This window comes from Tachypleus tridentatus, chromosome 2, assembly GCF_004210375.1.
Source record: "Tachypleus tridentatus isolate NWPU-2018 chromosome 2, ASM421037v1, whole genome shotgun sequence".
NCBI lineage: Eukaryota > Metazoa > Arthropoda > Merostomata > Xiphosura > Limulidae > Tachypleus > Tachypleus tridentatus.
Window position 1 is genome coordinate 32,935,702 of NC_134826.1, and position 24,710 is coordinate 32,960,411.

Sequence of the window (24,710 nt, forward strand, 5' to 3'; positions counted from 1 at the left end):
AAGAATTCAAAGTTGCATGGGGAGTAACTTTGATGGGTATATCCCCAATGCTCCTGAAATTCAGGAGTTTAGTATGTTGTGGTAAAGATGTTTCCACCAAAATATTCCAAGATCATAACTTTCTTACTCACTTGGGGGAGCCAGCAAGCCCTTCTAATCCCTTTTGAATAAAAAAGGGAGGCATTTACCATGAGGAGTGCATGATTAGAAATCAAGGTACATAATCCAACTGAGATGGTGACTGTATGATGGAGTCATCCATACATGGTCATTTTCTGATAATCGGTTTTTCTTAATTTTTTCAAGTATAGAGGTATCCATAATAAAGGAAATACATTTCAGTTCTCACTGACCACATCTACTATGAAGCCCTACAAGGGGACACACTACAATGCCAATCAATGACATTGCAGAGTTTCATCAGCACTACACCTGAACACCAGCATCAAGCACAATGTCCACAACACCTGTTGAGAATGTCCAATACTGGTACTTGGTCAACCCTAGCCAAGTGCATCAGTTGACTGACCCTGGGGTGGCACCATAATATTGCCTGTGTACAGGGAATGAAGACCAAAGTGGTGTGTTAGGGTTGGACCCCTCAACCACCAAGATCCTCTCATCCCCTTCATGACCATGCACAGGAAACATGAGTGGATATTTAGATCCAAGAGGAGGTAAACTGAAAGAATAGAACTTTCTCTGGAATGTCCCCTCATCACGTACAGGAATCCACACCTAGTGGCAATGGCAGGGAAAAATCTGGTATTGTATTTGATGCTACAACAACTTGGAAATGCCTAAAGGTTAGATAAGAATGTAATGTTTACAAATTTACTAAGTCTAATAATAATAATACCTTACAACAAACATAATAGTAATAACTCTTAGCCAACTCATAAAATGCATACATGCTATAACAATCACTGTGAGTGTTACAAAGTAACAAGGTTGCTTGTATTTTCTTTTGTTTTAGTCAACTATAGTATAAATTATACAAATGAGCAAGATCCTTTTATGTATGCAAATATGAGTGCCAGAATATTATTCCTAAGAATTTCGCTCTTGATGCAAAGGAAACTGGGTTTCCAAATGTCAAGTCACTTACAACCAAAAACATGTAAATTAAGAATCGAATAGAGAAATATTCCTTTATCATTACTTGGAACAATTATTACATATTTCACTACATCTTCACATGGAAATCAACACGTGACAATGCTCCACCAATAGGATTGTGACACACCCTACTGACGTAGGTGACTTCATCTATCGATTCTACCAAATTATCTCTTTGAGATGAGGTAGAAAGTAAGCACCTGCTTCAGGTGGAGAGGACGAGTGAAAAGTGAGAATTAAGAACATATTAGAAATATATTTTCAGAGTAAAACATAATAACTCTGATACAATACTATACCTCCACTTACAAAATAGCTAAAATCACACAATAAAAAGGTAAAGTATCCAAAGAACATCCATGTAGTGTGAACCCCCATTGGTAAAGGAACATATATGGAAGATAGCAAAACTTCTGTAACACTTCACCCAATTAGGTAGTATGAGCTGGCTTACATTAAAAGGAACAAATCATGATATAGAGTAGCTATGGCACAACAGACCATAGAACCACATCTACTATCAACTGCTGTTCTAAACCAGGTGACATTGAGCAAAAATTGTCATCACCTTAAGTTGAGTAGAATGCAAGAATAAAATTTCCATACCAATTTAATAAACAGAATATCTGTGTGCACATCAACAATCAATGCCAATTATCTGGGAAACCAACATTCAAAATATGATAGGAAAGAATGTACCAATATTGTAGTTTTGTGGCTAAATATAAAGTTCAAAACCACTTGAAACAACTTCACTATGTGCAACCTCAGGTAATAAACTTCTTTTAGGTAGGATGCCAGAGGGATAACATTTACTCCATGAAACATCATCCTGTAGATAAAACTGCACAGAAGTTAGAGTACATTGATGATCATTTAACACCTCAAGCAACCACACAGCTGGGGCAAATCAAACTAGATCCATGCAACAAACCCTGAGTCCCAATGCAAGGAGGTGAAGTGCATGAAGCAAAATCCTGTTATCAATGGAGAATGTGGATTCATATGCAACACATGTGAGAAGATTTTTGTTGACTGATCCAGTTCTAAGCCAAAACCACTAACCTGGAATTGGCATTCAGTCGATGTTAGGATGAGGAATCCCAAGTTGAAAAGTAAAAGGCAACATGACAGATCTACTCAAATGTATGGAATATACTATTGTGATATATGTGCAAAATTATACCTCAGGTAGCATGGAACAGAGACTGGAGCACATGGACATGTAACATCAACCTCTGGAACCCACTGCATGGAAGTGGAGGACTCATGCAATCTACACTGGCAGAACACCACTATACTACTTTCTACTGAATAAAAGGAATCCTATACAGGAGGATGCTTCCACAGTTCACCACTCCAGCAGCTAGGAAGTGGAAAGTGGCAAGACACTCATACTTCACTGGAAGAAACTTGGGAAAGAAATAAGGTGGAGAATCTAAAGTAGCACTGAGACCAGAGACAATGCAATGTGGACTATGAAAACTCTACTTTTAAAAACAGCATACCTATCCATTAAATCGAAGGTATGGGCAGCAATCCTCTTCTGCTTTACTAACAAAAGTTCATGGGCTAGTACAATCTGGAATAGGCATGTAGAAGAAACAAAGTACTGAGAGGAGAACTTAACAGTATTCTTGTGGAATATCCCTACCATGACAGTATGTATTATTAACCATAGGTATACATCATGACTGGTAGAATGAGCCTCCACCCAAGAACAACTTCAGTGAGATATCCCATACAATCCTCACCAAGTTACCCTGAGCAAATCAACCTCTCAGGCCCAACACCTACGAAGTGGAATATCAATAGTAGCCATGTGTAACACACAAAACATCATCCTCTAGACAGGACTGCACAGGGGCTGGAGTGCATGTATCACCAGTAAAAACCCCAAGTAACCAGATCCCACAGGATGGCTAGAGCAATGACTGATCAACATCAACTTCCAGAACCCACAATATGAATAGGGAACAACTAAAACTAAGTCACTAGGTGCCAAATAATGTACCCTGGTATGACTTATGGTCAGCTGTGCAGTGCAAATTATTGAAATGGACAGATGAGTAGCATACTTAAACAGACAACACTTGCCATTCAGCAGGATTCTAGATCTAAAGGGGACATCCCACTGTTAGCTAAGATAACACACAGAAGGAAGATAACTTATCACATCACAGTTGGAGAGGTTTGAAAGATGGCAATAGGTAGTACCCCAACAAGGAAGAAACCACCACCAGATGAAGGTAGATAGAGATAAAAATATGAGATGTTCACATGTCAAACTGAAGTATTTCCTCTGACAAACAACAAAAGTGCAATGGCAAGGAAAAATAAGGTATTGTATCTGATGCTACAACATGTAGAACATACTGCAGGAAGAAGAAGACAGGGAGGAATAGACCAGTTTAATAACCTGTCAAACCCAAGTTGTCAGGGTTGAAGAAGAAAAATAGTGTTAAAGAGGAAAGGTTCCAGTGAACGATAAGATGGGATTACGGACAAGAAAAGGATATTGTATAGGCAACATCACAATGAACAGCACAAACTGGCCAAAGAAACCTATGAGGATCAGATCAGAATCCATGAACACAGGTGAGAAATGGAGAGAAGAGAAAATGAAGAATGTCCTTCACAAGCAGTTAAAGTTTTGGGTAGGAAATATTGATCCTATTAAGGGACAACAAATGTAGAAGAGAACTGAGTACATAAAACATCAATGGCAAAAATTTCAGACCAATGAAGCACACAGAGTAAAAGGAGGAGGAAATAAGTTTTAAAAAACAGGTGATACACTGAATAGGAGAACAAAGATTCAACTAGAGGTAGTATGAGACAGTGAAGAACAATACTGGCATTCCAAACTGAAAGAACTGCCTGATGAGGTGGGTTGACAAATTCAAAGGAATGCAATACAAGGGAGATAGTAAGATAGAAAAACACAAGATGATACCTGGAAACATGGAAATTGTTAAACAATACCACCCAAAATCTTGCAGTGGAATAGACAGAAGATCCATGATCAAACAGCCAGGTAAGGAAATCCATAAAGAGAAAAAAATGAGTTGGTTAAGAAGAAGTCCTTTGGCTTAAAAACCAATGTCAGAAAATGTTCCTCTTACATAAATAAATTACAAAGAGGGAAGAGTAAAAAAGCCATGCTAAATGGGAAACAACATGTGCTGACAATTTGGATATCTTCTGAGATACTGGACAAATACCAGATGTGAAGTTGAAAGATGTGAACAGCAGGATAAAGGACTAGTTAACAAAGTTGACAGAGGAGAAATGAAATAAGCAGAAGAGATTATGGGAAGTTAGTTTAGAGCTGTAGGAGAAGAGGAAACCAAAGTTGTGCTGACAAGTATGGAGCAATCAGAAGAACCTAAGATGAAGTAGAATGGATGACTAAAATTACACTTGAGAGGAGCCAAAGTATGATATGGATGAGGAACTGGAAACCAAAAAAATAAAAAGATGTCTTGGTGTTAAGGGAATTGACAAAATCATCTAGATTAGTGGTGCCCCACAACATGCAAAGCCACTGGCAAACCTGAGGGTCAAGTGATAACTATTTGGGCTAAATCTGATTGAGTCAAAAAAGACAATCTTCCATAATGTTTAAAGCACCTGGAAAATGATGAGCTGAGACATATTTGCTGTGTATGGGCCAAATTAAGTAGTTCCAATGTTCAACCACAATATGAATGAGAAAGGATGCCTTCCTGGTGACTGATATAGAAGGTAACAGTGGAATTGCCTAAATAAATCATGAAGAGTTTGTTCCATATAAATTATCCAAAGCACATTGTACTACCAAAAGTTCCAAGATGTTGATATAATATGATGTGACTGTTCAATTTGAGACAACTGTCTGACTCATGCCTCCCTTAACTGGAAAAAACATCAGTGAATATATGAAAATATGGACAAAGAGGAGCAACTGGTAACCCCGGCATAGTTTCATATTTGTTCAACCTTCAATGGAGATTGTCAAATATATAAGAGTAAAAAGACAGTCCAAGGGATCCCAAGCAAGATTTCATTGGTTATTCAATGTCACTGCATGACTGAAAAAGTAGGGACTTCCATGGAAGCCCAAGTTCCCAACTGCAACATAATCTCACTTGAAGAAAGAGAGGGAGAAAAAAATGCATGAAGAATTGAAAGCTTCATCAAATGCAAAGTAGAAAAAGTTAGGCCTGAATAAGATAAGTGTTGATAAACATACATAAGTGGAGAAGATACTGGGTAGGAATCAGAAAAGACATTTCCATATTGAGAATCCAACTAATACGAGTTGCTTCTATCAACATCAGATGAGTGTGTCAAGAAGACATCATTCTGAAAGATCTAAAAGAAACCAGTCATCTGCATTGTAGAAGCACAACACATGTACATAATTTGGGCAAAAGCCTTAACCATTCAACAAAACAAATAGAGTGCTGAAGCACACCTAAAAGAAAAAGTATGAAATTAAATATAAACCCATTGTACACAAACCAAAGATAGCATTGAGACTGATAAAGAATGGGAACATGGAGATAAGTATTCAAGACATACACGTTGGTCCTTCACATACTTGGTGAAAAAGACCATCAAAGGATAAGAAAAGATTTTATAATAAATACTCTGAAAAGATCTAGAAATTGGTTGAGGCAGAACAGATCAATCACAGGATACTAGTCCCTAGATTTTGGAGAATAAAAAGCCTGGGAAAGGCTGGTTGACAGACTGAATAACACATACTGGAGGAGACCAAACATTGTCAAGAGAAAAATATAAACTCATATAAAGATCAACCTCTCAATAAATGATGGTTGAAAAAATCATCAGCCTAGACCCTGTGATATAAAGCATGTGTAATAATACTTGAAGTAGTAGGAATAGAAGCTGAAGTCATGACATAAAATTTCAAATTCATGATCAACTCTAAAATAGATAGAAAAGTAGAATCAGGAAAAAATTAAACAAACCAAGGTAAATTGGTTGGTCAAATACCATAAAGATAAAACTAGGCAAAAATGAACAGAAACAGTGAAGCAGTTCTTTGGAAAAAGAAAATCATTAAATAAAATCAACGATATCAAACTTTTGTACTGGAGCACTATCTAACAAGAAGTGATGGATAGGTAAAGTGCAAGAGAAATTCCGAGTTTTTGATTGGTTTTAAACACATTATACAGTGAAATAACTATAAGTAAACAAACATTTCCAAAGACAGAAGAGGTGGATGTGACCAACTTGTTTGATTTTCCAAATTCAGAGGAAGGCAAAGATGCAGTAAATAATGTTAATCATGGGGTAGGTTGGAGTTTCAAGGCTTGTAGCATGTGAAAGAAATTTTGCATGTAGAGGGCAATACTGAATGAGAATATCTATTGGAATCATTCTTAGCATAATGAAAATATAAAATTTAAAATTTCTTTATTTATAGGCCTTCCAATGAGACAAACATATTAATTATGACAAAATTACATGGCAATGAAGCATAAGCTCTGAAACAAAATGTAGAATATTCTAGAAGGAGAATGTTAAATTATATTAATCTGATATAACACAAGTAATGTTTGAAATGTGGATATTTTTCATTAATACCTATAATTATATAAATCACCAGAAACAATATGGAAGCATTATTATTGGCAATTCAACATCTTTAATAAATTAAGAGATACAATTTAAAGTCAGCTTACTCAAATACCTTGTACTTGGCTAGATAAAAGGAAGTCAGTAGAATTAATTAAACCAAAGAGTTACACAATAAAAATAACATTCATTCAACATTTCATTTTTATTCTGTTCAAACATTGCTGAAACTTTTCTAAGAACAGAAAATTTACCAAGGCCTTTGTCATCAAAACTTGGATTTACTAGCCACCGCTGAGCTTGCTCAACACGACCCCCAACAGTGTGAGCAGGTTGTTGGATGCCACTACTCTCCACATTCTGAATGGCACTTATAATTACTCCATTCAATTCTCGAAGCTTCTGTCCAATTCCTCTAGAAAGTGACTGGGCTTGAGGTGAAGCGCCCTTAAAATATGCCATCAAAAACATTAAAAGCTTTATGCAAATTTATATTATTACACTGATGTAATATGCTTAATTTATGAAAATACCATTATATTTACTGAGAAAATTCAATGTGTCAATAATATCAGGTATTCCTAAATTCAAGTTTCAAACTGCTCTTAAACGTAATTAAACTAATTTATAAGTAGATAATTATTTCATTAGGCTGACTGGAGAAATCATAATACCATGTATACAGATTTTTTGAAGAGATTAAATAGAATTATGCTTTTCTGCTCATAAGAAAAATAACAAAAATGAAAACTGTAAGAGAAAAAACTTATTATTTCATAAGAAAAACAAACACGTAGTATCCATTATCTAGTCTCTTCCTTTTATTAAAAATATTGAATCATACTTTCATTAAATTTATTCTTTAACTGATTCCTCACCTTCCCTTCCTGTCTGAGCTCAGCTAAACCATCCGTCATTGAGGTGATGTCACCACACATTTTTTTTATTGTATTGTGATCAGGAGGAAGAGAGCGTTCAGCAACACGTTGGGCATAACCCAAGATGTGACGCAGAGATTTTTCACCTACTCCACCTGTCACAGCTGAGGGATCTTCCAACCAGTCATGAGAAGCTTGAATTTTTCCATCTAAAGCATTCTGAAGTACATAATTTTCACATCATCAAAAAAACAAGGAATTTTTTTCAATATAAGCATTTTGAATATATCACGTGAAAAAGCTTAAAAAGCTTTTTAAATATTTACTTCTATACAAAACTATTGTCATGATAGATATTATAGAAAGGCTGTCAGATTCATATTTATTATTTTTAAAACTATTTGTAATCTAATAATAAAAAAAGAAATAAGTCACAAAATTCTGAAGTTTACAAATACTTGCCTGTATCATACACACACATGTACAAGTATAATGATAAAGCAATAATTACTTATACAACTTGAACCTAAATTTATGTGTAGATGCAAGGTTTTCTATATGTTGCATAAACTACTTAATGCTCTACTTTATAAATGCTGAGTTTTACAAATCAATATTCTAAGTTTTATTAAAATACATTATAACAAAATTTAATACTTCATTAACAAACAAGAGGGAATCCTCAACAGCTGCAGCACTTGAAATTATTTTAGGCAGGATTAAAGTAAATTGATCTACGAGACCTTTTTTCCCTTTTTATCAGATATATTTATGTGCACCAGCAATACCATGTGTGGAGTACATGTATACCCATTTTGAAATTGAAATTATTTTAGGCAGGATTACAGTAAATTAACCTATGAAATCTTGGGTGCAGTCAAATACATCATCAAAAGGGTATGACCTGCTAAGTCAAAAACTTATTACATCTATAATCAGTCAAGATATGACAAAGCTACGAGCTAAAAGGTTGTACTTGAAAAACTCAGGGTCATTCTATGAGCTGTTATGTCATGGCTAAAATGAGAAATGTTTTACCTTTTCTATTTCTAAGCATTTTAACACATAATTACACAAAATGAGCATCACATATGAACTTTACTTTTTAACACAAGTTCAAAAAAACACAGTAAAACAGTGTATTTGACAAGAATAACTAAACAGAAGTAAGGTATTGAAAATATTTCAATGATTTTTTTTTTTTATACTTAATAAAGACTGTGGAATATATATCAACCTTCCATTTATAAATGGATACTAAAATTATTACATAAAATCACACAGTACCAATGTCATTTATAAAATAAGATGCAATAACTGATCAAAATTCTATATTAGAGAAACTGCAAGTAAAATTGAAAACCATATTCACTTAATGTAACTAAAGGAAAGCTTCTATGTTTATTACTATTGCAACTCAAAAACCACAGTACACCTATACAAAATAAAGGGTGCCAAATGTGTTCATATTGCTGTTGAAATGCAGGCCAGCCAAACATAAGTTCAAGCAACTGTTGCCAATAAACTTGAAATTATGGAGTTAGGGGAAAACAGTCTTAATTCAAACCCAAAAGTCACCAAAGTGAGTAAACCTGCAAATCACAAACTTAACAAGCTTTGAATAATGGCATCCTATCAGACACAACGTTTTTATCATAGCAAATAGGTCGATCATATCTAAGATGGAGCTACTGGAAATGAGACACTCAGGATTCCTGGAAGACTCCTTGGTCCACCACTTCAGCATTTACAAACTGGTAAGTAACAAAGAATCCCATCTTCCACTAGAAGAACGGAGGAAAAACACATTGGAGAGTATGGAGGAATGCTGCAAAGGAGACAGTGAAATACATGAATCATCAAGAACATGCAACCCTGTCTGCTTTACTTATCTTAGTCTATGACTGGATGGTCCAGGGCAAGCACCTTTATGAAGCAAAACTTCACAAGGAATACATAAAAGCAGTCTTGCAGAATACCCCATGGGAGTGTTTGACATGCAGGTTTACAATGCAGATTTAAGAACAGGTATACCTGGTCAGGTAACACTTGCTATAAAGTGGGATCCTGAAACACAAAAAGAGTTCCTGCAAAAAATAGTAGAATAAAAGAGCACTTACTCACTTATAAAAAAATCATGTAGTGGAAAATAGTGATGGGAGGAAGACAAAAGTCTGTATAAAACAGGAAAGAGCAACAGCAGGCAAGGAAGATAATGACATACTGAAGGCAATAAAAAAACACAATGAAAAAAGATGAGGGTTTCCAAAGAAGCCTACACCCTCAAAAGAGATAGAACCTCTCACGCAGGAGGAGAATAGGTTGAGAACTACTAACTTCACAATCTGCAAATGAAGGAGAGAAGGTTAGGCCCACCTGAAGAGGGAATCAAACAAACCCCATCTGATGAATGAGGTATTGTGTGGAGGTGTGGAAAAACTTCTCTACCCCACCTACCAACTAACCTAAATAATTACTTGTGGAAGAGATTGAGTATGAAGGGCAGAGACAGCCTGAGAAGGAGCTGAAATTAGCCAGTGGAAAAGAAGGTCCTGGGAATAAAGATAGGCAAACTCACCAATTACTGAACAAAAACTTATGGAGCCAAGTGAACCCAAAAAAACACAACTCTGTGGACAAAACAAAGGTAATGTCAGGATGCAGGGGAAATAGGAAAGTGAAGATACATCTACCATTGTTCTTCATAGACCAGGAGTGAAATCCTACCATAGGGACAAGTACGACTCCATGGTGAATTGAGACAGAACCAAGAAATGGTTCACAACTGAAAGATAAAAGAGAGGATGTCAGTCCCCCATCGTCTTGGGGATGAAAAATATATGGGTATAAAAATCTGCTGGACAAGAGGAAACTCCCAGTCAGTGGCACCCTTGTCAAGCAGATCAAGCTTGTACTGCCACTGGAAAAAAAAAAAGATGCTGGCTGGAAACTAGATCCCAAGAAGGAAGAAATGATGTTTTGGATGCTGGGACAACTGAGGAGGTGAATCTAAATAGAGGAGCAAACCCTATAAGAAACCCCACAAAATGCAAAGTCTGTGGATCACAAGACCTGGACTAACAGGAGGGGCTCTTCTCCCATAGATCAGAACCCACTGCATTGTCTTCAAAACCATCAACTGCCCCCAGAAAGGTTCCACAAGTAGTAAGTAGTGGTAGCACACCTCAGGAAAATGAGAGAATGGAACCAGGAAGAAAAAAGGAGGGATAAATACAGGAATAAGTTCAGGAAGGGTTTGAATGACCAGGATGCTAAAGAGGAAAATATTTACAACCATGTCACTTTTGCTGTTGATTCCAAAGAGTTGGGAATTTCCCCAGAACGCCCTGATGCAGTAAAGAAGCCATGTGCAAGTCACTTAATGATAAGGGAATAAAATATACTTATAATAAAAAGAGTGTCTTGTCCCCAAAAGATTCCAACAATAGAAGAACTACACTAGCAAGGAAAGGGTGAACAAACAGAGGTATGCCACAGCAGAAACTGAGGTTGGGAAATACTGAGATATAAACTCCTAAAGAGATAAGCAAGTTGAAATGCTGTGAGGCTAAGAAGGAAAAGGTAAAATGCTGAAATGCCAAAGCATGATCCTCCAGAGTGCATGATGGTTGCAGTTAAGTGGCATAATTTGCCCAGTTTGCCAAATGTAATTGGTCCCTAAAATGACTCACATAAACTACAATATCCAGTGAAGGAATTAAAACATTTGATACTGACTGGCCAATCAAAGAGACTCTGAGAAGGAGTCATAGGAAATTGGTGAAAAAAAAGATAAATATGACATACCTGAATTATGAAATGAACAAAGAGAGGAAGAGGCCTAGGTACTCCTGAAATGAAATGTGATACCAACAAACAGGCAAAAGTAGAGAACAGGCTGTTATAATGCTCATCCTTATATTTAAGCATGTTAGTAGAGGAGAATTATCTGGCAACTCAAAAAATTGTATAAGTTTTCAAACAGAACTGTTATTTCCTCAGCAGAAAAAAATTATGCTGATGCTATTTGAAACTTCAAATGCAAGATAAAAACCAATGAAAGTAAAACAGAAATTATTTGAAAACATGGAAAAAAATCATACTTGGAAAAACACTTAAAACATAAGTGAATATATTTATGAACTAGTAAATGAAAAAATTAAGACATGCAATTAATCTACACTAATTCAAAAAACAAAACAAGTGAAAACATGCTATCAATAGGACTGCCAACTGAAAAGCGACTACGGATTACAGAGAAGAAACGGCACTAGTTACAAAAAGAGTTGTGTCACACTCTCATTAGCGGAGAATTACTGCATAATCGGTTGCATGAAAGCTTGCAGAAGTCTCACATGAATACATATAAGGGGAGGTAGGAATATCAAATCTAATGGCAAATGAGTATTTATGTTGAAATATGGCACTAAAAGTCAACAAAAGGTATTTGAGAAAAGAGATAATATATTTTATTGGAATATCAATATTCTGGGTAAATGGGATTTTAACAGATAAATTACAGCAATTACTCATACACATCACAGGACAATAGCTAATATAATAGCATGTAGTTAAAAATTGTTTCGTTTTTTGAAAACTTGTAACAAATTTAATAATACAGCCATGCAATTTGGAAAACTAAACTACCACATTTAAAAGGGCAGAAAGTTTCAGGAAAAACCTTGAAAACTGGATACATTTTGGTTAAAACTGTGAAATAAAGGAAGTATATTACTCATGCAGAATAATGGGTTAGTGTGTTTCCTTAGACACTGTAATTGTGATTACTTTTATTTTAGAATTTATTCTTTGGAACATAGTATCATCTGTAGGTACATTATGATATGTCATGTCAACCCTTTCATGACAGCTCATGGGTTAAAGGCCATGTCATTGCATTTGTTAACTTGCATTCAAAATTGCATTGAACTACTATTTTATAAACTGTCATCACTAAGTTTGAAATCAAATTCTAGATTATAATTCAAATTTGAACATTCTATGAGTTAATTTGTTGATTTAAAACTAAATATTAAAAAAATGCATCCAAATATAGATTTTAGTGAGTCATATGGTATGCTGAATGCAGCATTGTTTAAAATTAGATGTTTGTGATGTTAAAATACTAAGTATATAATTTTGTATAAATTAGAAACTCAAATTATCAAGCTAGAATATAAAATAAGAATCTCATATCTTTTTATTTTGCTGAGGTATAGCATATGCACTGAATCAAACATGGTGGCCCCATTCACCTCTTTCCATTTTTGGAAATAGTCCCTTACATATACTCACTTCAATGCATGACATGTGAATAACCAATCAACTGCTTAGAATGTCCCCAGTGTGATTTTCTCAGATATTTTCATTTTTGAAATGGCAACCACATTATTTCAATCCAAGATTTCAATGAAGTAGGTTGCATCTTTAGTCTATTTGAAGTTTCATATATTTAACAAGCTAAATAAATCTTAGTTACCAAGCTTAATAGATTATAGTGGAATTCTATGGTATCCATGTAGTTACTTATGATTTTTTGGTTATTCAACTGTATATCAAAAACCTAAAAAAAAATTATTTGATATCTTCAACATGTGAACTTTTAAAAGATTTAGCAATCTATGTCCAGCAACAATCTAGTTCACTGTACTTCTTGATTTATTGTTCTATGTTTTAAGACAAATAAGTTTAATAATTCATTTCTAAATAGTAATAATCTATACACATATATATATAATGTATAATAATTGAAATGTGACTATATATTACAAAATACTACACCAATAAAACACAGCTGTAACCAGGAAGACTAAAGGTCAGTTTTATATTACTGGATACATGACATCAGCAACCTATGCCCAGCAACAACTTAGTACAAAGGTCACAGAGAGTAGAGATAATTATTTGCTGTACTTTTTGATTTCCTATTCTATGTTTTAAAACAAATAAGTTCAATAATTTATTTCTAAATAGTAATAAACTACACGCATGCACACGCACACACACACACACATATATATATATATATATTGTACAATAATTGAAATCTGATTATATATTACAAAATGCTAAACCAATAAAACACAGTAATGATATGGTCAGTTTTATATTACTGGATATGTGATCTGAGTGCAGGTGCACCACATCAATACAAGTTATGTTATGTTAGGTAGGCATGACTGGAAAGTCAATTTAATAAAAAATAATAAATATATATATATGTCATTATATATAGCATTGTGAGACTTAAGCTACTTTCATGTTATACCATGTAGTCATTCCAGCATGAAAAAACCATAATTTATATTTATTTCCTGGCTTTTTATGATGTTTATGAGGTTAGTGAAGTAACAGACACCACACAGTTAGAGCACAGAAAATAATAAAATATAAAGTCTTACTAACAACAAACATTTGAAATGTATTCAAGAGGTTTTAGAAATTATGCAAATAATATTTGAGATTTTGTTGAACAAAAATAGTTTTTGTAATCATGACATAAAATCACTTTGCACTCAGACTAGTAATGAAACAGACTATTTTCACAAACAAATCTTTAGTAAAAATATTTTATAACAAATTCTGATTTTTTGCACATAAAATACTTGTAATCATTACTTAAAGTCTACCAAATTTTGTAAAGATACACATGTTGTATCAATCCAAAGTTATAGTGTAGATGAACTTGAATATATTATAATGAGTCTGTAGCAAAAGTGTTAATAGACTGTATACTACAGTTGGTACATGTACGTATAAAGATACTATGCCCTATAACTCAAATTCTTTTGAAAGGTGGATCTTTTAGTTCAGAGATAAATTGATGAAGAAAGGTCTGCCTTTAAAAAATGAATGCAAGATAGGATATTTTTGTGTGTATGTTAAATTGATTTCTGAACACATCTGGCATCATGAATATATATGTGCTGTATATTTAAATATATATGATTAACTTTTATTTGTTGCTGCTGAATGCATTAATTGCTATTGACAGGATCTTAAACATTGAAAATTGATTTGTAGATTAAAAATTGATATTAAAGCCAAAATCTCAAAAAAAACAAATGGTGTGTGGATCATTGTAGACATCTGATTGCACAAGGATAAACATATAACAAAAAGAAATTATAAACAACAAGCAATATTAAATTATCGCACACCATTAAACACTGTATGAGGACATACCAGAGCTTTCTTCATAACAGTTAAACTGTCAGCATCCCACTCATCTTCATCATAGGTTGTGAGCTGTAAAACACGAATAATTTCATTGATCTCATCTGTCATCCTGTGGGCCAGATAGTTTCTGTTTTCTGCAGCCTCTTCTACCCCTTTACCACCTGTTACACATTCATAAGAATATGCTAAACCTGATGTTTAGTAAAATTTCCCATAAAATATACATGAGCCTATTTTGAACACTTCAAAGAATATTTATTATTGTTTCTTTTCTTTTCAAGCTCCCATGATCTTGTTTTAAATTCTTAATATTTTAAAATTTTACATATCATATACATTGTATTTTTTCAGTACTTCTACACATAAATCTTAGAAATTGAGTGGATATTTAAACACACTTACATATACAGTTACATTGACCTAAAAATTTATAAGAGAAGCATTATACTTACAAAAGTATTATACTGGCAAAAAGATTGAATTACCTTGAGACAAAATTTGTACAAATATTTTCATGCTACAGATAAGGATTGGTGCAAGGTTCTTTACAGACTCCAGACAACGAATCAAGATCTCACGATGAACCTGGTGAGTCAACTCTTTCTCTCTTGCATCAACATCACGAGAAACTTTTGTTAAGCACGGACTAAGATCCTGTTGAATAGAAAAGGTTTCAGGACTTCTCTTTCTGAAATATCCTTTTAACACATTTTTGTAATGCAGTGTTCTAGATATATGTTAATAAGTAGAAATATGTTGGTTTAACACTTACCCTAGGTATTCTAAAGAATTCCATTTGATTTAGCCATTGAAATGATACAAAAAAAAACAATAAACAGCTTACTCTTGAAAAAGGATGTATACTGCTGGAATGCTGAGCATTTTAATAACTGATGAAAATGAAAGTAAACGTACAAGTGAAAGAGATAAAGACAAAAATTGTTCAGTATTTTAACAACCACTGATCATTATTTTAAAGGACCCGCTAGCAATGTTTGGAATCTCATGGTCATGTTGTAAATGTTTTTTTTGTTTTTTTTGAGTAATAACAACTCATTATATTCTCCTGATTCTTGGTGATGTGTCAAACTTTGAAAAATCCTTGTCTGGTAAAGTTGATAAAATTACTGATAAAATGTGCCTTTTCCAACTGAGGTTATGGATGTGTCATCCATAATCACAAACTCCAAAAATGTTTCCTTTTTTAACTACTTTTCTGGAAAATGCAACTTAGTTCTTAATTGTGAAGAATTACAACAATAATATGATGTTTGAATTTTATATAAGTTGACATAAATCATAATTTTTATGCCAATAACTAATACAGCATTCACTAAAAATAGTGCATTCAAAGACAACAAACCATAATCTTTTACCATCTTGAGAAAAGCATACGTATTAGATATTTTACTCAGTTAAATGTGGTTCACATTATTACAAGTAATATCATAAGCAAACACAGTATCTCTCCTATTCAGTAATATGTATACGAGACAATGTGACATTAAAACACATAATAATCTAAATCATATTCTTTACCAATCAAGTAAGAAGATATATAATAGCACTTAAGCTACATACATATGTAAACCTTGTTATTCTGTCACAAGTTCTTCACTTAAGAGCTCATTACATTAGCTGGGTTATAAAATCCTAAATATTATATGAAATACTATTTATAAACAGGCAGTTTAATAATCCTACCAATTATCATGCTCTACCAACTTCAGCATTTTACAATCTACACTCTCCAGTCAGTTTCAAGAAAGACTTCACCTGGTTTATCATCCTCTGTTCTGATTAACCAATTGTGCAATATTATTAATCAAATTTTACACACCAGTTCCATATCTACTTAAGAGTTCAGTAGAATACATCCTAAGAAATCCCATTTTCATGGAAACAAGATAGAAGGCATTCAGTACAACAGCAGTTTTGCATGTGTTTCATTCAATTTAAAATATTACATTTGTAAAATAATTTCATTATAAGGCAAGAATTTTAGCCTTTAAACCTTTCATTAAGTGTTGTATTAGCTGTTTTATAAAGTCACAAAAAATATTTTTATTTTTAGCCTAATAAATAGTTCATTGTTTCACAACAAATATACTCTTGACCCTTTGCAGGTGCAACTGTGAGGAAACCAAAATAAATTTCTCTCATGTTTAATTTTAAACAACATAATATCACAAGTTTAATCACAACTAGTTGCTTCGTGTTATATAACACTGATAATAAACTTGATGTTTATATCTTAGTTACTTTTCAATTAAAACTGGTACAACAGTACATAGATAAGTATTTAAACATATACACATAAATAAAGGGTATTTTAAAAATATTATTCAAACTATTTATAGGTGATGTTATTTAATGTAATTCATCATTAATTCACAAAAGCACACAATTCATCATTATGAAGTGACACAACGAACTGTTAATCACTTACGTTGATCAGTATTACATAAAATAATCATTTAATTAAAATTATGAATACATTAATTAATGTTACAAAATTAATCAACTAATCAAAATAAATATTTTTGATTATTCTAACTAGTAAAGTATTTAAAGCATTGTCATTATTGTAGCTAATTATTACTTTAGATAAATTCAAGTTTGTTTGGCTTAATTGATTAGTGTGACAACTCATGTGATAAAATTTCAACTAATAGAAATTACATTTCCAAATACTCCTGTTTTGAATAATTCAAACAGTCCAAGTAACGAAAATAGTGATATTACGTTTTTTTCTTTTCATTATTTTTTGACTAATTCAAGGTCATTCATATTGGTGTTGAAATGACCCTGAGATAAGGAGTGTTTCCCAGTAATGTAAGGTCTCAGGTTTGGTTCTTGTTGCTATTAAATATTCATGCCCTTTAATTCATATATTTGTTTCTTTGTTTCTGAGTTATGGCAAAGCCACCATCCATAATTTTAAACTACCAACCAGAGGAAAAGAAAATGGCTGGCAGCATCTACTAATAATAGTTTTGAGCAACTTCAGAGTTAATTAAAGGTGCATTTACTGTTTGCTTTTCTACATTGCATTGTTTCTAATGTATAATTGCATAACATAGCATTACATTGTAATTTATAATTTGCTTAACTGTGTATGTATACTTTGGTGTTAAACATGATAAATTAATTATTTTAAATTGCATATGTGTTATATTTGTAATACCACATTCTTAATTTCCTGAATTTGTGATCCAGTTGAAACTGTGACAAGCATGGAGTTGTTCTAAAATTGTAACTGTGATCATGGAGGATACTTGTAAGATATTAAAACTGTACGTCAGTGATCATGTTGGATACTTTGTTGGTTGGTTGATTTGGTGTTTTATGGCAAAAAGCAACTAGGCAATTTGCACCAAACATCCTGTAAAAAGTTAAAATTAAATTTAGTAAAATTCATAAAAGAAAATTAAGGTAAAACAAAACAAAGTTTAAAACTTAAATAGCATAAAATCAATGTTTACACCTAGTCTACAGTGTTAAGAGAAAAACTACAGTTATACAAGTTGTAGAGGACTTTCTGTACCATAACTGTAATTACCATAACTCACCAGGAAGACTAACAGGTAAGTACATAAACCACCATCAGTCACATGAAGTTGGCCTTTCCAGTCCTGGTTCCGAGTTATTTGACATTATGGCCATTTTCAAAAATTAAAGTAATAAAGTTTCAAAAGACTTGTAACAAAATTTTAATAATAATTCACTAGGATGACTAACAGGTAGTTCAAACAGCAGCGTTAGTCACCTGAAGTTAGCCTTTCCAGTCCTGGATTCAAGGTATTTGACGTTACGGCCATTTTCTAATTTCAAATCGAACTAGATGGACTGTGATGCTTAAAAAGGAATCACATTAAACTTAAATGGCATTAAAAAGATTTATGGCCCTTAAAAAATAAAAACATTTCTAAGATGGACAGTGTCACCATCACCAATAACACTGTCTAACATTATGGATAAACCTTGGGACAGAACATGTTCAAAATGGTGCTGTCATTGAGAGTCGTAACAATGGCAAGACAGTAAAATGTGGCTTATTGTGACCTGAGTGTTACACAGACAACACATTGGTGCATTGATTCCAGATAAAAGAAAATAACGAGTTAAAAAACTGTGACCAATGTGTAGTCCAGTAAGAATAACTTCCTCTTTCCAATATTTACAGAAACAAGACGGCCAAAGGCCAATATAGGGTTTTATTTGGAAATCTTGTTTTCACATTGCTCATTCCAAGTCCACTGCCAGCTGGCATGAAGCCAAGCCTTGAATACAGGACCATAGTCCATGTATGGATTAGGCAAAATGGTGATAATGCCAGAGCAGATAGATTTACCTGCTGTGTTGAGAGCTTGTTCCTGCAAATACCAACATGGCCCGGTATCCAGATACCCTGGATTGAAGTAGATGTTAAAAAAAAATGGGCCAGTCAGTTTGGAATATTGGCAAGGACAGGATGTGAACTAACGTGAAGCAATTCCAGGGCCAGTAGAGAACTAAGCAAGTCAGTATAAATAGTGAAGTTTGGGTACTGCTTAGCTTCTATGTGATCTAGAGCAAGAGAAATGACATACTGTTTAGCAGTGAACACAGAAGCTGTAGAGGGGATTCTGCACACAACCACCAAACCACAACAAACCATGGCAGAGCCCACACAGTCACCTGATTTTGAACCATCTGTATAAATGGGAATGAAAGGATGGTTCGAAAGATATTCAGCCAATAACAAACAGTATTTCCCATCAGGAATGTCTGCTTTTCTCAGATGACTTAAAGATAGGTCACATTTGGTGACTGTAAAAAGCCATGGTGGGACAAGCTGACCAGATGATACAGCAGTATTATTCAAGAACAGACCCAATTCATTCAAATGCGCCTGGATACGAAGGACAAAAGGAGCAATGGCAGACCATTTGGTCTGAAAAAGTATGGCCCATTGAGGACAGAAAACACAACCCCAGGTGGAATGATCTGGTGAGGAAGGAAACTTTGAAGCATATAGTAAAGACAGTTGCAAACAAAGGTTCATAAGACTCTATGTATAAGCTCTGAACTGTGGAAGTGAGGAAAGCTCCAGTGGAGAGCCGAAGTCCTTGATGATGAATGGGGTCCAGCATCTTTAAGGCTGAGGTCCTGGCAGAGCTATAAAACAGTGATCAATAGTCGAGTTTTGATCGAATAAGAGCACAATATATCTTTAGCATAGAACATTGATCCACTCCCCAAGTGATGGAACAGAGGATACAGAGGATATTCAGTGCTCTTGTACATTTGACTTGTAGCCTCTTGATGTGTGGTATAAAGGTCAGCTTAGGTCAAAGATAAGCCCCAGGAACATTGTCTAAGGGACCACAACTTCACCGATAGAGTTCAGGATCAAAGTGAATACCCTATTGGCAACAAAAGTGCATGCAAAAGGTTTTAAAGAGAGAAGTTAAAGCCATTTTCTGTAGTCCACTTCAGTAAACGATTGAGGGCAGTCTGTATCTGTTGCTCAATATATCTCATGTTCGATGACTGACATGAGTTGTGAAAGTCGTCGACAAAGAGCATTTTTGCAACAGTAAGAGGGAGTTGTTCAGTGATGGCATTAATCTTTATACTGAAAAGTGTGACACTCAAAAAACAGCCAAGTTCCTATTGAGAAGAAAAGGAAAGTATCAAACCCACACGAACTTGAAATCTCTTCTCCACTAAAAAAATTTTTAATAAAGATGGTCAAATGGCCACATAACCCATACATGTGAAGATCTTACAAAATGCCATACCTCCATGTTGTATCATAAGCCTTCTCAATGTCAAAGAATATTGATACAAGATATTTTCGTTTGAGAAAAGCTTCTCTGATTGACATTTCAAGTCACATCAGGTGGTCTGTGGTTTGATTTGAGAAACCAAGCAAGATGAGCATTAATCATCCTCTCTGAGGTCTTACATAAACAGCTTGTCAAAGCAATTGGATGGTAGTTTGAAGGAATCTTGGGATCCTTCCCAGGCTTAGAGAAAGGTAGGGCAATAGTCTGGCTCCAGGCATCAGAAAAACATTTTCTTGCCAGATACAGTTAAAAACAATCAGAAGAATAACAAGAGAAGCAAGAGTTAGATAGCGCACCATTTCATAGTGTACATCATCAGGTCCAACCGATGTACTACCAGACCAATGAAGGGCCAGTTTGAGTTCACCAGTGTAAAGGGACAATTATAGTCATACAGACAATCAGGTCGAAAGGAAAGAGGTGATTTCTCTGCCCAAGTCTTGATAGCTAAGAAGGTGGAGGAAGGAGCAGAAGCGCCAGATACCTGGCAAAAGCTTTCACCTAGAGTATCGGCAATGCTCCAGGTATCAGTTACTTCTTGGCCATCAGAGAGTAAGTTCAAGAGGGGGACAGAATTATATTGGTGGAAATCTATCGTTATCTCCAATAGCATACAGACTTCCACCAATAGCATTTTTCAATTGACCCTGTGTCTTATCAGGTGAGATGAGGTGTCCTGCAAAGTAACTACAGTATTTGTCATGGTAATACTGTAAAACATTCAATTTTCTGATTCAGATTGTACCCATTACATGTACCTATCATGGAAAAAAATAGTACTATAGCTTCTCTAGATAGCACTTGCTGTTTTTGTCTCTGAGTTGAGCATGGAAAACTTTTGACACTTATAAGCTCCCAGCCACTGTGGAGAATCTTAACCAATTAGGAGCTAAAACTCAGGGCTAGAAATGAGTTCTCTATCTGAGAAGTGAGGTAACAGTGTTTTTGTAGTGTAGTGCACATCACACCATTGGTGAAAGTCTGTATGCTATTGGAGATAAAGACAGCTACATGGTGAAAACAGCATTAGATGAATGAGTACAGGGTAGTCCACATGCCAGCATAGAGAATCTCCTCGAGCTGTGAGCAAAGGAGTTGCCAGACAGTGTCAGAAGATGACACCAGATATGGGTCAATAATGAGAGTAAAGAGAATCAATTCAATTCCCAATCGGGCAATGGGGTGGGAATAGAGGACATGTGCAGTTAGGAGAAGCATAAGAGAATGATAAGGACAGGGGAGGAAAAAAAACAGTGAAGAATCAAAACAGGCAAAATGTAGTGGACATAGAATCCAGGAGTATGTTACAGTAGAAGCAGACAAGCCTCAGTTGAATAGCCAAATAATAAAATATGTGAGCTGGTGTGAAGTAGATCAGAGATGGAAGAAATGGTAAGAGAGAAGCCACAGATGAAAATCCTGTCATTTCTATTGGTAAAAAGAATAGGTTCAAGTAGAATATAGATAGGGAGGATATGAAGACTACATGTATAAAAAAACCTAACTTGATGGTCAACAGACAAAAGGTTACTGAATGTAGCAATGGAAAGAAGACAAGGGGCAAAAGCATATAAAGAGGAGATTTGGTCAAATGGAGAAACAGAACAGAGACCCAAGGCTAGATGGACTAGTTGTGGGTGACAAACATTATGCTATATTAGGTGACTCAAGATAGAACAAGAACACTGGTGGGAAGATGAAAAGCAAAACAGGCATGAATGAAGAGGTGAGTCCAGTCCTGACTGAGAGTATGCAAAGCCAAGCTGATGGATTAGTAACAGGAAACCATTATGAGACAGACTGATACAGAACAGTGAGGCAAACATAGCTGATAAATAAATACCAAGTTAAAAATAAATTCAATGTAAACCAGTGAGTACATGGACCATTTTATTGGTGGGAGTGGTCATGTCATGAGAGACAGTCTGCAATGATGTGCAGGGAAGGCAATCATGTTCACCCAAATAGAATGGGTCCAACAGAGGAAATCTAATGTCTTGAAGCAGATGATACTGGAACACATACCCCATTGATGGTTGAGGTGAGACACTACTGTGGAAATGTCTGAGTGGACCTGAAACATAAAATCTACTAGAAAGGGGACAAAGGAGAACATGCCCTTTTGATTGGAAACATTAACAAGATGCTAATGTTAAACTCTTTGTCAAAGAGCCAAGAACCTAAAACTGTATGGGGATAATCCCTACTGGGTGAAGGATGAGTAGAGAATAAGAGAAGATGTGCTTGGGAGGAGGTATGGCAAAAATCAATGGTGGAATGTAAGCAATCCAAACATCAGGCAAGATCCTCCAAAACATGGGTAGAAGGGAGAACCTACACGGGCAGGGGATCCTTAAATAGATTCCATTAGTCATTCAGAACTTATCGGAGTTGATACATATAAGTCACACCAAGTGAAAAGATAGGATACAGAAAAGTTACACTCCCCAAAGAGACAGCCTAAAGCAGGAAGAAAAGAGGAAAGGTGAAGAGGCCTATGAGGTCTAGTCGTCAAGAAACATAAGGATGGGCATAAATGAAAAGAGAACTAAAAAGTAATTAAAGGTGAATGAGACATTGGGACAGGGTAGGAAGGAGATGGAATGTGAATAAGATACCTGAAGCATGAAGAAAAAGTGGCATTTGATCTGTGTATTCCTTTTGAGAAAGGAAAAGCCTGTCAACCATGCATAAATAGAACTGCAGCCCCACACCATGTAGATGACAAGCAAAATCCTTCATTAGATGATGGAAAAGATATGGAACTAAAGCCATTCCAAACAGAAGAACAGTGGACTGAAAGATTCAGTCCCAGTAGATGAACCTGAGGTAAGATTATGAAAAGGGATTATAAAAACATGACCAGCCCATCCACCTTGGTCATCTATAGATCTGGTCAGAAAGACCAATAAAGAGAACTAATTATTCTTCCAAAACTAAAGGATAACCAAAATTTGAGTGAGGGAGGATAGATCTATCAACAAGTGCTAGTTTATGTGAGTAATAACCTTGAGTCAGTCAAAAGCTTACTCTATGGATTGTTATAACAATAGTTTTAAAACTGCTCAATCAAGATGCTGGAAAAATAATGAAAATTTTGCTTTTCATTTAAGAGACTATGCAAATGAAATATAAAAACTGTAAAATGAAAAGACGTTCTTTAATTCTTAACATGAAGAACACTTTTCACTAAGACTGACTCAGTAAATGCATTGTAATTCAGACAAATCTTTAGTGTAAATACTTTATTACAAAATTTACATTTTTGGATACAACAGATTTGTAGTATTCAGAAAAGGTATGTCACATTTTGTGAAAAATCACTTGGACATGCTAGTCTAAAGATGAAGAAAAAAGAGAAAAACAAACATATTATAACACTAAAATATAGTTTCAATAACCCCAGTAAATGGAACATGGATAGCCCATGACATAGCTTTGTACTTAACAACAAATAAATATAATGTCAATATTTCAATTGTTTGGATAGCATGAATAGTGAAAAAATAATAATAATCAGATACATTAATTTTGATTAGATAGTTATTTTTATGACAACTGAATTAATTAAAATTTTCATTAATCAGCTGTTGGAATAATCAAAAACAGCAATAATTACAACAACTAACTGGAATTAGTTGATTACAAGTGTGACATTAATCAGTTGAAAGGCAGTTTTGATTAATCAGTAAATTTCTTTGATAATAATAAAAAAACTACTCAATTCATCACATGTTGTTTCTTTCCTTTTAAATATCATTTAAATATCTAACTTATAATTAACCCGTTTACTTGTAGCTTATGTAGAGGAAACACCTGAAGAAGGTTCATGTCTGAAAAATTTCAACATGGTGTAAAAATATTTATAAATGAAATGTTTTATATAGCTTGAAAGTACAACTCATTAATTATCAAACTATATACATACTACATTAAACTGTACCTACTAGTAGCATTAACTAGTCATGATTGTATTCAGAATTTTTCTGATTCAACATCAATGCCATAAAGTAATATTTATTTTCATCAAAAAAGAAATTAAGCAATTTTAATATAGTAGCCTTGTGAAAATGTGTATGGAGAAACTTACAGAACACTATTAATTTGC

General features: G+C 34.4%; 1 protein-coding gene across 5 annotated transcripts in view; it reads right to left on the minus strand.

Moving 5' to 3' along the window:
* Window positions 1-24,710, minus strand: part of LOC143240498 (vinculin-like) — a 129,321-nt gene that overhangs the window by 73,682 nt on the left and 30,929 nt on the right. For all 5 annotated transcript variants that reach the window (XM_076483049.1, XM_076483041.1, XM_076483037.1 and 2 more), the window contains exons 5-8: window positions 15,254-15,422; window positions 14,775-14,929; window positions 7,590-7,808; window positions 6,966-7,158 (exon numbers count right to left, since the gene is read on the minus strand). In XM_076483049.1, the coding sequence (XP_076339164.1) occupies window positions 6,966-7,158; window positions 7,590-7,808; window positions 14,775-14,929; window positions 15,254-15,422 (736 nt within the window). The remainder of the gene's footprint in view (window positions 1-6,965; window positions 7,159-7,589; window positions 7,809-14,774; window positions 14,930-15,253; window positions 15,423-24,710) is intronic.